General features: G+C 45.0%; 2 protein-coding genes across 8 annotated transcripts; both read right to left on the reverse strand.

Moving 5' to 3' along the window:
* Window positions 1-790: 790 nt before the first annotated feature.
* pisd (phosphatidylserine decarboxylase) lies at window positions 791-7,368 on the reverse strand. 5 transcript variants are annotated; one of them, XM_044011994.1, is made up of 9 exons: window positions 7,292-7,368; window positions 6,667-6,722; window positions 6,441-6,574; window positions 2,335-2,469; window positions 2,146-2,247; window positions 1,947-2,070; window positions 1,703-1,846; window positions 1,414-1,574; window positions 791-1,323 (listed from the first exon to the last, which is right to left on the reverse strand). In XM_044011994.1, exons 1-9 carry the CDS (start codon window positions 7,330-7,332, stop codon window positions 1,063-1,065), a joined length of 1,158 nt encoding a protein of 385 aa, XP_043867929.1. In that variant the 5' UTR covers window positions 7,333-7,368; the 3' UTR covers window positions 791-1,062. The 5 variants fall into 5 exon arrangements, with proteins under 5 accessions (XP_043867929.1, XP_043867928.1, XP_043867931.1 ...); XM_044011993.1 differs by lacking the exon at window positions 7,292-7,368 and having other exon boundaries at window positions 6,667-6,900; XM_044011996.1 differs by lacking the exons at window positions 6,667-6,722; window positions 7,292-7,368 and adding an exon at window positions 2,932-3,076 and having other exon boundaries at window positions 6,441-6,542.
* Window positions 7,369-7,737: 369 nt separating this feature from the next.
* wu:fi75a02 lies at window positions 7,738-13,323 on the reverse strand. Of its 3 annotated transcripts, none has more exons than XM_044011989.1 (10): window positions 13,196-13,323; window positions 11,975-12,082; window positions 11,132-11,308; window positions 10,533-10,890; window positions 9,296-9,613; window positions 9,153-9,176; window positions 8,768-9,031; window positions 8,600-8,674; window positions 8,328-8,458; window positions 7,738-8,238 (listed from the first exon to the last, which is right to left on the reverse strand). In XM_044011989.1, exons 2-10 carry the CDS (start codon window positions 12,072-12,074, stop codon window positions 8,075-8,077), a joined length of 1,611 nt encoding a protein of 536 aa, XP_043867924.1. In that variant the 5' UTR covers window positions 12,075-12,082; window positions 13,196-13,323; the 3' UTR covers window positions 7,738-8,074. The 3 variants fall into 3 exon arrangements, with proteins under 3 accessions (XP_043867924.1, XP_043867922.1, XP_043867923.1); XM_044011987.1 differs by having other exon boundaries at window positions 11,132-11,881; XM_044011988.1 differs by lacking the exon at window positions 13,196-13,323 and having other exon boundaries at window positions 11,132-11,772; window positions 11,975-12,042.
* Between the last annotated feature and the right edge of the window lie 1,043 nt (window positions 13,324-14,366).

The raw sequence follows: 14,366 nt of genomic DNA on the forward strand, positions 1-14,366 counted from the left end.
GTGGGCACGTGACAAAGAAAAGAATGAAGATATTTCTCAACTCAGGGGAAACTGAGATTGGGAAGCACAGTTTTCAAAAATACTAGCCCTATTCTAGTAATACAAAGCTAAATGCAAATGGGTGAAGTATTCCTTTAAGTATACGTTCACTGCATTTTTCCAACAGGAAACTTAAAGTTTGTGTCACGGTAAATCTCTCACTCTCCGGCACCAACGTCCACAGAGAAAACAAGCGTTGTTTTTTCTTGCAGAAACACAAAAGTTGCAGGTTAACCCTGATTTATCTCTGTAATACAAACATGTATGAGACAGAACTCATACAAGTTTGTATTACAGAGATAAATCAGAACGAAGGACTTCACACAAAGAAATCACAAAATAACATAATTGACCTTTTCTCTATGGACTTTGTACACTGCTCACTCTCCAACACCAATGTGACAAAAACACTGACAGGGGGATAAAGCAGATAGAACACATTATTATTACAATTCCATTGACTTAAGCTAACAAATATATCCTGAAAATGAGTAACACACAAAATTAACATTATTTTCTTTGACCAAATACATATTTACTCGTGATCAGATATTTAACAAAAGAAAAATAACTAAATTATAAAACAAAAACGTCAGTTGATGCTCTTCATTAATCACATGCCTTCTGCTGCAACAGCTTTTCTTCTTCTTTGGTGTATTTTTTGGCAGTTGGTGTCTGTTTCCTTTTCACATTATCATTTATATGAAATGATCACTCCTGAGACAGATGAACAATAAAGCTTCAAACTGTGTGTCAATGGACGGCAAGCTTTTTAATTATGAATCTGACGACATGAAAAATAAACATTTCACTGTTAAAGAAAAGGAATAATTCCGTTTTTTTGGGTGGGAGTGACACAGAGACAGAATACATCATCATGCATCGTCCCCATGAAGAGGCACACAGGGCATTCTGGGAGTTTGAGTCATTAAAAACAACCGCGTCCTCTTCACAGTCTTTTTTTTTAATGGAAAATTACCCACAATGCCTTATGTCGTTGGACACCTTCCTGTGCTCAGCCAATCAGAGGCAGCCAAGCCCCTCCCCCACTCTGATTCGTTGTCCTGGCTGGAGGTTAAAGCTAAAGTCTTTGGGGGCCTCGAACAACAGAACAATGGTGGAGCCGAGGTTGAACTCCCCCAAAGCCTCGCCCTTCTGTAAGGCCACGCCCCCTTCGCTTGAGGAGACCTCATCCTCGCGCGGCGCCTCCAGTTTGCCATCTGTGACGTATGTGCGGTCGTAGAAGGAGCCTTTACTGTAGCGTGGAGCGTTGGTCTGAAGCTCCTGAGGATGAAAACACAAACATTGGATCATGTGATCAGTAAACACACAAACATAACGATCAGGATGAAAAAAGACGTTGACAGTATTCACCTGATCGAAGTAAACCCGAATGGAGCCGACGTTTGTGGCGCCGACCGCCGTTAACGAGAAGAAACCGTGCTGCCATTGGCCGGTGAGCACCACGCGCTCATTGAGACAGAAGAGCTCCTTGACCCATCGGGCTACACCGGGGTTAACCGACATTAACGAACCTAGCGGGAAAAAAGGGGGAGGAGCAGAGGGGGTGGGGGGAGGAGCATGAATGCTGCTACTGTTTTATTACAGTTATGGTTCCAGTTTCCAGTACAGCGACAGGTGAGGAGCAGGTGAACACACTCACCGGGGAAGTGACGTCGAAGCTCCACCTTCCAGTCTGTGGGCGAATGGAAACAGTGATAGTCACCTGGAGCCAGGTAAACCACGACATGGAACAGGTCGTTGTCAGGGGACGACAGGAGGAGGTCCCTGTATGAGGAGGCGGAGTCTATGGACAGACAAAGACAGAGGAGGGTGGAGACAGATTAACTGCTGGGTGACACTGGGCTAGAGTGGGGTGTGGTGTGGTAGAGTGGGCGTGGCCTCACCATTGCTGCGGTGCTGCTGTGGACCCAGGAAGTTCTCCAGGCTGTAGGTGACACCTTTTACCTGCTCCACCTCCGAGTTCTTCACCTGACCAAAATGGAGGATCCGCCCATCTGCTGGAGAGATCTGGAAGAACCAGTGAAATGTCAAAGCAGACTTGTACGTAGCAAATCAACATAGCAATGGTGGGCGGGGCTTTACCACACAGGACGAAGCGCAGAGCGGTCGCACTGCAGGTTTGAGACGCCGGCGGAAAAATTCACCCAGGTTCCTGTACTGATGCAAGTCCTCCACTGCTGCCTCCTAGTGGACAGAACCATACACACACACGCGCTTACACGTTGGAACCAGACGTCACATGATCAATGTCGTCTGATGACGAGCACTGACCTGCATGTTGACCCCGAACGTCCAGATGTAGAGTGAGTACACGGGCTTCCTGAGCCAGGTGGGAAGCTCCACCCCATTTAGGCGACCCCAGGTCCGAGAGAGGAGGCGGGTAGGGAAGGAGCGGTACAGTGCCACCTGTAGGAGTAAACAGGAACTTACACATTCATAATATATCCTTCAAAAGGACAATTTGCAAGTGAGGGAGGAACTGAACAAGAATAACCGTCAGGGGGCGGAGCCATATCTATCATAATAAATAGTTCATGTTATTGTTGTGTTTCCCCTGCTTTGATCGTGACACCGTAGGTGTTTTTTTTCATGTGACAATCTCACACATGACATCTTTACTATTCAGCAGACTGTGTACACGTGTGGCCAATGTCCTTTATGTCCTAAACTGGACAAATCTACACGTTCTTTCTTGTTGATGATCTTTAAGCAAGCAGCTGTGGTGTCAATGAGACCAACCACCAGACACAGAGACAAACTATGACTCGTATCGTCACGTAGTTTCACTTCGGCTTACGGGTTGAAGTAAGGATGTGACAGAACAGTTTAATTTCCCCTCCCCGTTTCCCCTTTGTCCTATGCTCTTACCCGATTGGCCAGAGGCCGCAGAGCACTGACGGACAGGACATAGCAGAGGAAGGCTATCGGCCGACGGCGCCAAGGGGTGGGGCGACACACCTCCCCTCTGAGCGCGCTCAGATGATGGCGAAGATCCAAACGAGGCACCTTGAGCCTGATCAGGCCAATGAGAGTTAACCAGAGTTAACCAGGGTTAAACTAAAGCTGAGTTAACCGGTGAACTGTTGATTGGCAGCACACTTTATCATGACATCATTTTTAATCAGTTAATCCCACTTAAGTGACAAAAAGGTAAAAAGATAACAACACGTGGGACGAGGCAGGAGGAGGAGGTGTGAGGAGGAGGAGGAGCAGATGAAAAACACAGCACATGGACGCTAACACGGCTAAGCTACAGTGAAGCAAGCTAACACACTAATAGCCAATACAGTACGACAAACACAAAACAATTGATCGAACGATCATTGGATTTGACAGTGAATTTCCCCCAGTGTCGGATCGATAAAGTCAAATCTAATCCCTGAGTGACAGGTGAGTTTGTTAATCTGGATGTAAGCACAGCAGCTAACTGGGTTAACACAGGATCAGCTGGAAACAGGCTAAGCTAGGCAAGAGCTAAAATAGCTGACCTGTTAAGCCACACACTAACACAAACTCACACTTGATGTGTTCAGACTCTCCCTCTCTCTTCTACTTTAGGCTTTTTTTTCATACATATACATATATATAAATAAATATAATTTTTTTTTTTTTTTTGTGTGTGGCAAGTGTGGCTGTATGAGATATCGATACATTATCAACAGCGACTTTGCCAAGCACATCAACAGGTGTGTGGAGCCACCGAGGAGCCTTGAGACAGCCTTTTCTGGGCAGGGAAAGTTGTAAATCACTGCCTGCATTGCCATGGTCCATAGAGAAACTCTGTGATTTTACACCATGACACACATGAGTTGCTGATCCACTACATGTTCCTTTCACATGTGTTATTTTGTGAGTTCACATTTACCTCAGTGACACAAACTAGTGAACAGAGACGACACTAAACCAACAGCTCCCGTGTCCCTCCGAGCTACAAACACAGATTTTTTGGGGTAATAAACAAACGCCAGTTTTCACAGAACGATACAGCAGTGAACATGTTCTTAAGAGAGCACAGACTTACGCAGGTCTAGATTTTATTAGGTTGGCCTTTTGTTAAGTCATTAAAATCTGTTTTTCTGGCACCAGGTGGGTGAAACCACTGTTGATAATATGTCCATTCCTCGTACAACCACATTTCAAAAGACCTGGACTATCCCTTAAAATACACTTTTTCTTACTAATTCACCTGCCCCATCCCACCTGAATCGTGCTGATGCTCTCGTCCTCACCCCCCTTCCTCCTCCTCCATCTCTCTCTCGCTCTCTCTCCCCGTCAGTCACACGTCGCCCACGCTTCACCTGCCGCAGCAGGTCGCATCTACGACGCCTGTCTCCACCGCCAATGCGGCGGGAGGAGGAGCTCACCATGAGCGCCCGTCCGCCACCGGAGAGAGAGGGGGCCGACGACACATGAGGACGTTTGTGAGGTGACGTCCGACAAAGGTCAAGAGGAGAAAACGGGTGAGCAGAAACGGGTCAAAGGAGACAGACCGGAGAGGAGACAGAGGAGACTGAGGACAGGTGAGAGGAGACAAGTGAGAGGGAGGTGTGTTCTCAGAGAGGAGAGAGGGAGAAGTGACACAGAGGCTGGGATTAAGACAGACAGAGAGAGTGAGAGAGAGAGAGAGAAAGAGAGAGACTCCCCCCTCCTGTTTATTATGGCGCAACTTTTGGTTATTTATCTGCCATCATCACTTTTCATTTGTTTACAGTTCAAGTGAATAAAAAATATAACATGTAAAATGGAGTTTCAAAAAATCAGTAAATATAAAAAAATCTTGAACATAAAAAGAATTTAAAATGGTTTTATCTACTTTTTTCTTATTTTCTATTATTATTATATTATTATTATTGTTCATATTATTGTGGTTTGTATTTCATTCTATTGTATTTCAACAAAGTCTTTGCTATTTACTGAGCATTTTTGTTATAGTTCAACTATTGGTCCATTGTTTTGATGCAGGAGTTCAAAGGGTTGGGGCTGTGTGTGTAAGTGTGTGTTTGTGTGTGTGTGTGTTGATTCTTAAAATGTCAATAAAACATGGGTTAGGGTTAAGAAATTAACTAAATGTATATAGATTTAAAGATTGACCCTTAGTTTTCTTTTTTAGACAACTTTGAGTTGAAATTATGTTTTATTCTCTGTGTAGTTTCTGTCCAATCACAGCTTGCCTCTTTCCGACAAAGTTACCGATCAGCCAATTGGATCATGTCCTTGTTGAACGGAGCAATCGGGGCAGCAGGGGGGAATGGTGAGAAGAGTATGCGTGGGCCTGAATGAAATGGTGAAGTGGTGATGTGGCAGTGGGACAGTGTGACCTGCCAAAGTGACATCATTCATCGACATCACTCTCAACTTTCACCCAGACAGACAATCAGTCGATCAGTCCATGGGTCAGAGGGTGAAAACAGTGGAGTAAACCAGACGCAAGTCAAAGACGTCTAGGTAACAGACCAGTATTCTAGACAAGTTATTATTGGCATCATTATTATTATTATTATTGTTGTTAGCTAAATTAATGGACAGACTTTCAATGGTGGGGGACAACATAAAAGTCTCCATATGTGGATTGATCATCAAAAACTACCACACATGCACAAGGTCTCACCACACAAACCATCCTGAGGCATGATGCCTTGGCTCCTCCCACCTTGACACTTGAACACATAGCATGATGTAATTCTGTCTGTGGGCAAACAACAATTTCAGCCGTTGTCTTCCACATGTGTTCTTTTTTCTGTCCTGTGAAAGTGGTGTGATGTGTAATCATGGCAGAAAAGCTAGGCTTTCACATTTAGGGGGTGGGAATCGCAGGGTACCATGATATGATATCCGATACATGGTCCACGATACCAGTAATATCACGATACAGCGATTCTGTCATAATCAGTAAATTAGCGATACACTGAAGAAAACAAAACGTCCGTGAAAAGTTAAAAGTACAGAACAAAGTGCATAAAAGTCTATGTATTTAACGTGGATGGGGCATCTCTTAACATAGCTTTCTCCACCATCATCCCACTGTAAACTCCCTCTTCTTCAGCCAGGTAATGTCCACCCAAGTTTCCCTCATTCATTTGAGCAGTGCCGCAACGAGGAGACAAGTAGTAGCAACGCCCGGCGAGTGAAACTGGCAGGGACTGTTTACTTTAAAGTGCCTTCATTTGTTAATTAAAATATTGAATATTTGCCCTGGTGTAGCGAGTCCAGGGCATCTTTTCTATGTGATGTCTTCTGTGTCACACACACAAGTATCGTTACCTGGCAAGTGAACACGTGGATTTTCAGTGTTAGACTCCGCCCCCCCGCAGCAGACAGCCAGATAAAGATGAGTCCAGAGAAGACAGGAGAGTAAGGGAAGAGGAGTTATCGCTCACCTGTGTGGGTGAGGCCACTGTGGGAACTCCATCCTCCTGCTGGATCCTATTTCTGTAGTGCTGGTACCCAAGGTATCCACCACCAGTCACCAACAGGAGGGGGAGCGGACGGGGACGAGGTAGCAAACCTCGACCTGAAGACAGTGACGTGATAGACATTCAGCAAAAACATTTTAGAATCAAAGTGATGATAACCAGGTGATAACACAGAGGAGCAGATACTCACCTATGTTGAGGCTGCGTTGTTGTTGTTGTCGTCGTCTGCAGCTCAAACCAAAAGCTCTGTAAACAACATGAGTCACACCAACAAGGTGATGCTGATTTACAATAAACATCTGTGTGACGTCACTGACATGTGTTTTGGAACATCTGTGTGACACTCAGTCCAAACCGGGATCAGAACCAGGACTATGAAGCCCGTTAATGTCTAAATGCCTCTAATAAACAATCCTGAGGTATGAAAATAGAGTCGACTCAGAGCGTCACGTGACCCGCTGATTAAATGAACAGCATGTACTTCCTGGATTAACGTCGGACTCAATCTTTATTCATTTTAAACCCACACGTTCACGTCTACTTCATTTCACCTAAGCCGAATCTTTCACCGTTCTCTCTTACACACGTCACAGAGGTCTGCGTCATCTGTCAACACACTGTTCACACTCTACACGTCATCACATATTAATTTGATTCAGACTTTGAACGGAGTCCGGTGCCGTCTCCTCACCTGCTCGTCAACACAACAAATGCGTCACGTTCATATTACGTTTTGGCCACACGTCACTGACGCGCGGCAATACATTCACTTTGGGTTTTTTTGTTCCATAAAAACACAAAATAAAGGTACGAACCGGGAAAAGAGTAGGCAGCGGGTCCACAAGGGGGCCGCCATGTTCTGGCTGCTGAAGTGACGTAAGTCTGTCTTCTTCTTCTTCTTCTTTGTTCAATGGCAGTTTCCTACCATGTAATTTGCATGACTGCCACCTTCTGGTGTCAGTTAACGCCTACAATAACATAACCATGGATTGGTCGGGAGAGATCTACGCTGTGATTGGCTGAAGAAGCTATTGCTTGACTGCGTAGTAAAATAATGTACAACAAGTATCAAAGACTGAGCTACAGATATGGTACGTTTAGATATTACTAATAATCAATCACTTATTTTGAAGAGAGAATTAAGCAACTGTTGATGTTTGTAAATGTATATTACTGTCGGAATGCTTTGTCATTTCACTGTCACTTGGTGTCATTAGATTTTTAGTTGTAACGGTCTTCAGTGATTGACAGTACACAGAAACAGTGGAAACAGACACATTTTATTTGTTCCAAAAATAGAACAATTTTCATAAGAAAAATAAGTTACACTGTAAAAATATTCACCAGAGAATATGTCACCAGCAGGGGGTGTGCTGACATCATCCACACAGAAGCTAAATATTAAATATTCCAGAGGGTTCCTACAGTGTAAAAATAAAAAAATTAAAATTAAATCATCAAGTACACAGCAAAAACAAAAACCTGCCATATGAGACTGCCTTATGGAGGACGTTGTCCTGGCAACGCAGTGGTTAGCAGGTGTGCTAGCAGCTTATTTATTTGGCCTTAAGTTAGCCAACAGGAAGTGATATCACAGTTTACACATCCAGGCCCTGCTGTGTCAGGAAGTGTTCGAGCGCGCTCAGTCGCTCCACCAGCATCACGTCCAGGTCCAGGTCATCTTCACTCGAGCCACCGCTGTGGCAATGACGCCGAGCGGCAGCACGCTTCCTGGGCAACGTGGCAATAGGTAGCCCCGCCCCTAAAACAAACAAACAAAAGCAAAAAAATGTGTCGACACTTTTCTACAGTTTTAACTCCTCGTGTCTTTGAAGGGTTTTCCCAGAATACCTTGCGCCCTCTTCCTCTTCCTTGGCTGAGTAAAGTCAGGGAAGAGGAGGAGTCTACGCCGTCTCTGTTGGCCAATCAGAAGCAACGCCCCGTCCTTCTCTCGTGGCTCCTCAAAGATTGTCTCCAGGCTCCTGCGGGAGGAAAGCACAGCATGCTGGGAAGTACAGACTCATGCTGGTAGGGTGGAATTGTAGTCTGTGGAAGTTTCCTCAGAAGTGGCAGCAACACACCTGAAGTATGTAACTTCACAAATCAGGTTATTCGGTTTTTACCTGTTGGTGGTCGGGTGGTGGTTAAAGTTCTTGTTCGTGTATATTTCCTCGAGACTAAATTCTTTCTTCTTTAACCTAAAAAGATAAGAAAATGACATTTAATTTAATTAGTTATTTAATTTGTTTCTTTTGTAATTCATATTACTTTCCCCGCCCTCCTCTCTTGACCTTTTGACCTTGGGCAGTCCCATAGGTGTAAGCAACGTTTCCTTTGGGGACGCCCGGCGGATTCGAATCTGTGACACGCGTTTTCCCAACTCCACCTCTCCATTTGTGCTTAGAAACCCAGAGCCGGCTGCTGATTGGCCAGCAGGGAACGGAGTTGAAAGCCCATTGGCTGAACATGGGGGCAGAGCAAGGGGTCGTCTCCGAGGAAGGTGGAGGCTGCGATTGGCTCGCTGCTTCTGTTGTCGGCGAGTAGATAAAGTCAAGCTGCAACGAGCAAGGGTTGAATTCATGAGACTCGACCTCACTCAAAAGATTCACACCAAGGAAGGTTAACAAAAAGGCTTCTGATCAGCGGCTACTGCCTTCACAATAAAAAAATAATTACCTCTGTGTTGGTGTTTGCACATAACTGCAAAAGCAGATAAAAACAATGACATTGTGAAATCAGTTTATGCCTTTTTGATCTCTCAGATAAGTGATGCAAGTGCAAATATCCATAAAAAAATAAAAAATAAAAACACAACCAACCAGTGATCACCGCTGAGACTGGGCGGGGCTGTCCAGTCCTTCAAGGGCCGTAGAGGACTCCCACAGACCCCGTCCCTCGCCAAGTTTATAAACGTCTCCACAGAATCCGTGGACAGTCGTAAAATAGAGGCGGGGCGAAATGAAAACAGAGAGGAGGAAGAGGAGTCGAGCCACAGGCTTAATGCAGGGGGATTGGAGGAGCGGGGAGGGGCGAAGTCAGAGCTCCACCATTGGCCAGATAAAACAAAAAAGGGCTCCAATTGGCTGCAGGTCCGAACGCTTGGCGCTGACTGGAAAAGGTGGAGGGATGGGGCGGAGCTGGGGATGACAGGAAGATGGGCAAAGATTTTAATAGGAATGAACTGAAGTCAACACCCTCCACTGGTCAACTCTAGTACTGCAACATTCATTTACTTTCTCCGTTTCTCAGTGTCTCTCACCCTCTCTCTTCCTCTGGGTTGTTTTCTCAGTGTCTCTGGGGTTGTTCTCTCTCAGTGTCTCACCCTCTCTCTGGGTTGTTTTCTCAGTGTCTCTCTCTCTCTCCCTCTGGGTTATTTCTCAGCGTCTCTCACTCTCTCTCTTCCTCTGTGCTATTTCTCAGTGTCTCTCACCCTCTCTCTTCCTCTGGGTTGTTTCTCAGTGTCTCTCACCCTCTCTCTTCCTGTGAGTTGTTTCTCAGTATCTCTCACACTCTCTCTTCCTCTGGGTTGTTTCTCAGTGTCTCTCGCCCTCTCTCTTCCTCTGGGTTATTTCTCAGTGACCTCTCTGGGTTGTTCTCAGTCTCTCACCCTCTCTCTGTGGGTTGTTTCTCAGTGTCTCTCACCACAGTGTCTCTCTCTTTCTGTGGGTTGTTTCTCAGCTCTCTCTCTCTCTCTTCCTCTGTATTTCTCAGTGTATCTCACCCTCTCTCTTCCTGTGGGTTGTTTCTTAGCGTCACTCACCCTCTCTCTTCCTCTGGGTTGTTTCTCAGTGTCTCTCACCTCTCTCTTCCTTTGGATTGTTTCTTAGTGTCTCTCACCTTCTCTCTTCTCTGGATTGTTTCTTAGTGTCTCTCACCCTCTCTCTTCCTTTGGATTGTTTCATAGTGTCTCTCACCCTCTCTTCCTCTGGGATGTTTCTCAGCGTCTCTCACCCTCTCTCCCTCTGGATTGTTTCTCAGTGTCTCTCTCTTCCTCTGGATTGTTTCTCAGTGTCTCTTGCCCTCTCTGTGTGTGTTATTTCTCTCAGTCTCTCTCACCTGTGTAGTGACAGGGGGTCTCTGTAACCGTTCCGCCTGCCAATGACACTGACAGCTTTCTCTGATTGGCCTCCCTCCAGTCTCCGTTTCGCTGCGTTGACGTTGTGTAGTGTGAGCGACGCCTCCTCTGCTCCTCCTCTGAAGGAGACGGCCATTTGTCCAACAAACCTCCCAGGATCCTCATCTTCATTATCATCACTTTCTCTGTTCTTCCTCCTCCTCTTCCTGCCCCTGAACTCCTTGCTCTGCTCTGATTGGCTCAAACAGGAGAGAAGGGCGGGTGTGTGTGATTGCTCGCTGTCTAATGAGGAGCAGGTAACCAGTGGGATGGAGACAGATGTACAGGAGGTGGAAGCAGCTGTGCAAACAGGAAGTAGATTATTTTTGCCGCTGGTATTTCAAAGTAAAAGCTTTTTTTCATAATTTCTATGATTTTACTAATTAATTTATCCAGTCAATCCTCTTCACATAAACTTTTGATTTCTTTAAGTAATATTTCAGCGATTAATCAATTAAATCAATAAAAATGATCTTATCAACCAGAAAACTGACTTAAGACAAGCAAACTGCTGATTTATAACCAACACAGATAATCTCACCCGGAGAAGACGCTGCTCCTCCTTTCTTTCTCTTTTTGGTCCTGCTCCTCCTCTCCAAAGTATCCAGACGACGACCAAGCGATGCCAAGGCTCCTCGCAGGAGGCGCCGCATCTCTAACCGGTGAGCTGAGAGAAGGCGAGGCAGGAGGGAGGAGCACGAACAAGCAGGTGGAGGAGCTACAGGGCAAGGAGGAAGAGGAGAGACAGGAGGAGGAGAAGTGTGCACAGAGGAGGGAGATGGATGTGAACCAATAGCAGCAGTATGAGGAGTTGAAAGAGCTGAAGGAGGAGACGGAACGAGACAAGAAGTGTGAGAATGAAGGAGAGGAGGAAGAGGAGAAGACAAAGAAAGGACAGAGAGAGAAGAAGGAGAAGATGAGGAAGGAGATGAGGGAGAAAGAGAGGAATGGGCAGGTAGGGTGGAGGTAAGAGAAGGAGAGGAGAAAGAAGAAGTCTGAGAAGGAATGAAAGAAGCAGAAACTGTAGGATGTGCAGGGGGAGTGTGGTTCAAGGGTTGAAAGGAAAAAAGAGAAGGAGCCATTTCAGGGGCAGATGAGGATGGAGGAGAGGGAGAGATATACATTAGATGAGCAGAGACAGGAGGAGGATGACAAATGAAAGAGGATGAAGGAGAGGAAAGGCTGGAGCGAGGAAGTAAAAGAGGAGCAGCCGAGGAGGAGGAAAGAGAAGAAGAGGAGAAGGGGGGAGGAAGTGGTAAAGAGGAGTTCCAGGTAGTAGAGGAGAAAACTCCTGCAGGAGAAAAAACAGACTCTCCTAACTCTACAGAGTCATTTTGGTATTATTGATCAAAGGTGCCATAAACGCTTTAAAAAAATAATTTACCTGTTTGATCAGCCAATGGGAGGACAGGACGTGGAGTCACGGATACTGGGCCCCGCCCCCTGTTGTCACTCTCATTCAGTGCAGGAGGCCGAGAGAGCATGATGGATGCTTAGGGAGGGAGGCAGTAAGAGACATGTTAAGGTGGTGTTACCTCCACAAAAGCACTTTATTGCCAATATTAAAATACAGTGGTGTAAATAGTCTGAAAAAAGTCAGCTACAGACTTTTCACAGGAGGCAGATTTATTCCCAATAAAATAATTTGCTCTGTCATCATCCTCCTCTTCCTCACATATACTTCAGACACTGGTATAGTGTATTAGATTAAGATGGAGGGAGAGATGAGGGGACTCTAATTATTATTATTTCTTATTTGTTTAGTTTTCTACACACTCTGGTCCAAATTCCTCAAATCCACTCAATCACATACCCTGGTACAGTATAGTAGAACAGTATTTCAGATTTTTCCTCCAAGAGGAAGCTTGGTACCACTGGTGGTACACATACCACAGTTTGAGAACCATGGGATAACAGATTATGAAAATAATAATAATCCCAAACATGCACCCACACACCTTCATTCATCTGGACAAAAAACCCTTACCCTAGTCTAAACACAGTTCAAATCTAAGCCTTAAACCTAACCAGTTCCTCAGAAAAGAGGTTCTGCTTCATTAGGACCAGGTTACGGTTTCTATTGTCGTGTTTCCATCAAGTGGAACGGTTCAGTTTGGTACATTACGATACGAATGTGTTTGTGCTTCCAATAACAATAGTACCAAAGGCCGACTGGTCCTCACAAAAACACCCACACCCACACGTAGTCGAGATGACGTAACGTCACAGAGAACCATGTTCAGGTGTGTGTCTTGTTGATTCTCGGTTTGCTTTTTCATCGGAAAGTGATTTTTACTCCATTCTCGCGAGAGTAGAATGTGACTCCTCCTTTAGAAAAATCCAGAACTATTGTAGTGAACTTTCCGCTTAGAATCTAGTGGAATTTGACGGCCTTGTAATGTCACAACAGGTGTGTCTGTGAAGGGGAAACTGAGAAAAGTGGGACAAGTCTAGGCTCAGAGTTGACGATAGAGCGGTATTTGGTAGAAATTAAGCAAACTCTGAGCGCTAGCTGCGGCTAACTGCACATAGCCAGCTCTACTGCTGAGTGTAAGCAGTTAACCCGGGACAAACTACCCGGGACACAGGTACACGGTCATTTTACCTGTTTAAAGCCGGCGGGTCCGTTAGTGTCCGATTATCCGGTTATCGCTCATTTTAGACCGACGTTTCCAGGGGGACGCTGCTCATTGTAGCATCAACCCGGCGAGAGGCTAGCGGAAGTTACCATGACGTCACTTCCCCCTTTAAAATATTCGGTGGTGGGAGTTTCAGGGTGAATTATTGCCCCCTTCTGACTTAACGACCATACTGCAACTTTTATTTTCAAAATAAAAGAAGAACTAGTGCCGCGAGCAGTTCTGAACGGGTTCGAGCTCGAACCGAATCATGCAAGACTGTCAGTGTTTATTTTTTCAGATCTGGCTTTTCACAGCCTTGAAATTTGTGGTGCAATGCTGCCATCTGCTGGACATGCAAACCTATATAGAAACCAGATACATCATGAATGAATGGATTGACTGATTTAGTTTCTTTGAGGCTACCTATTATTACCGTACCTATTCAGTAGGGATGTGTGCAATATGAGCCTCACATTATATAACAATATTCCGTCACAATATGTGTGACAATAGTTCACAGAATTTCAAAATAAAAGTCACCAATTTTCTTTCAGCTGTAAACCAGCAGCGATCGTCAATAACAATTATTCTGTACATAAAAATCAAAATCAAAATTTTTTGAATCAAAATTCAAAAAGATGATTTATTGCATCAGTCATATCACTGCCAGGTTTACTTGTATACATATCTATAAGCTAAAATATAAAGAATTCATATATATCGGTAAGGAAGAAAATGTACTTAAGTTTTAGAACCAAAAGTATTAAAGGGGACATATTATACCCTATTTCCCCCATTAAAATAGTTCCCTGGTGTCCTAATGAACATGTCAGTGACATGCTTTGGTCAAAATACCATAAGGATGAAGCACCATAGCAGTTCAATAACCCTGCTAAACCCGCCCCTTTCAGGGACTTAGTGACTGTGCTCCGGAGACCTCGCCACCGCTGATCGCCAGCGGCACGCAGCGTGCTGAATAAACTGCTGCTGTATGTGACTGTATTAGACTGTATTGCCACTGCTGATCGCTAGCAGCGCATGGCGAGCTGCATAAAATGCCGCTGTATGTGACCTTTTCTTAACAATGTGTGTGTTTGTACGTCGGTGAAATACGTACGCTGACTAAATACGGCGACCGATGGCCGCAGTCTGATG

Source organism: Solea senegalensis, linkage group LG21 (genome assembly GCF_019176455.1).
Source record: "Solea senegalensis isolate Sse05_10M linkage group LG21, IFAPA_SoseM_1, whole genome shotgun sequence".
NCBI classification, from domain to species: Eukaryota; Metazoa; Chordata; class Actinopteri; order Pleuronectiformes; family Soleidae; genus Solea; species Solea senegalensis.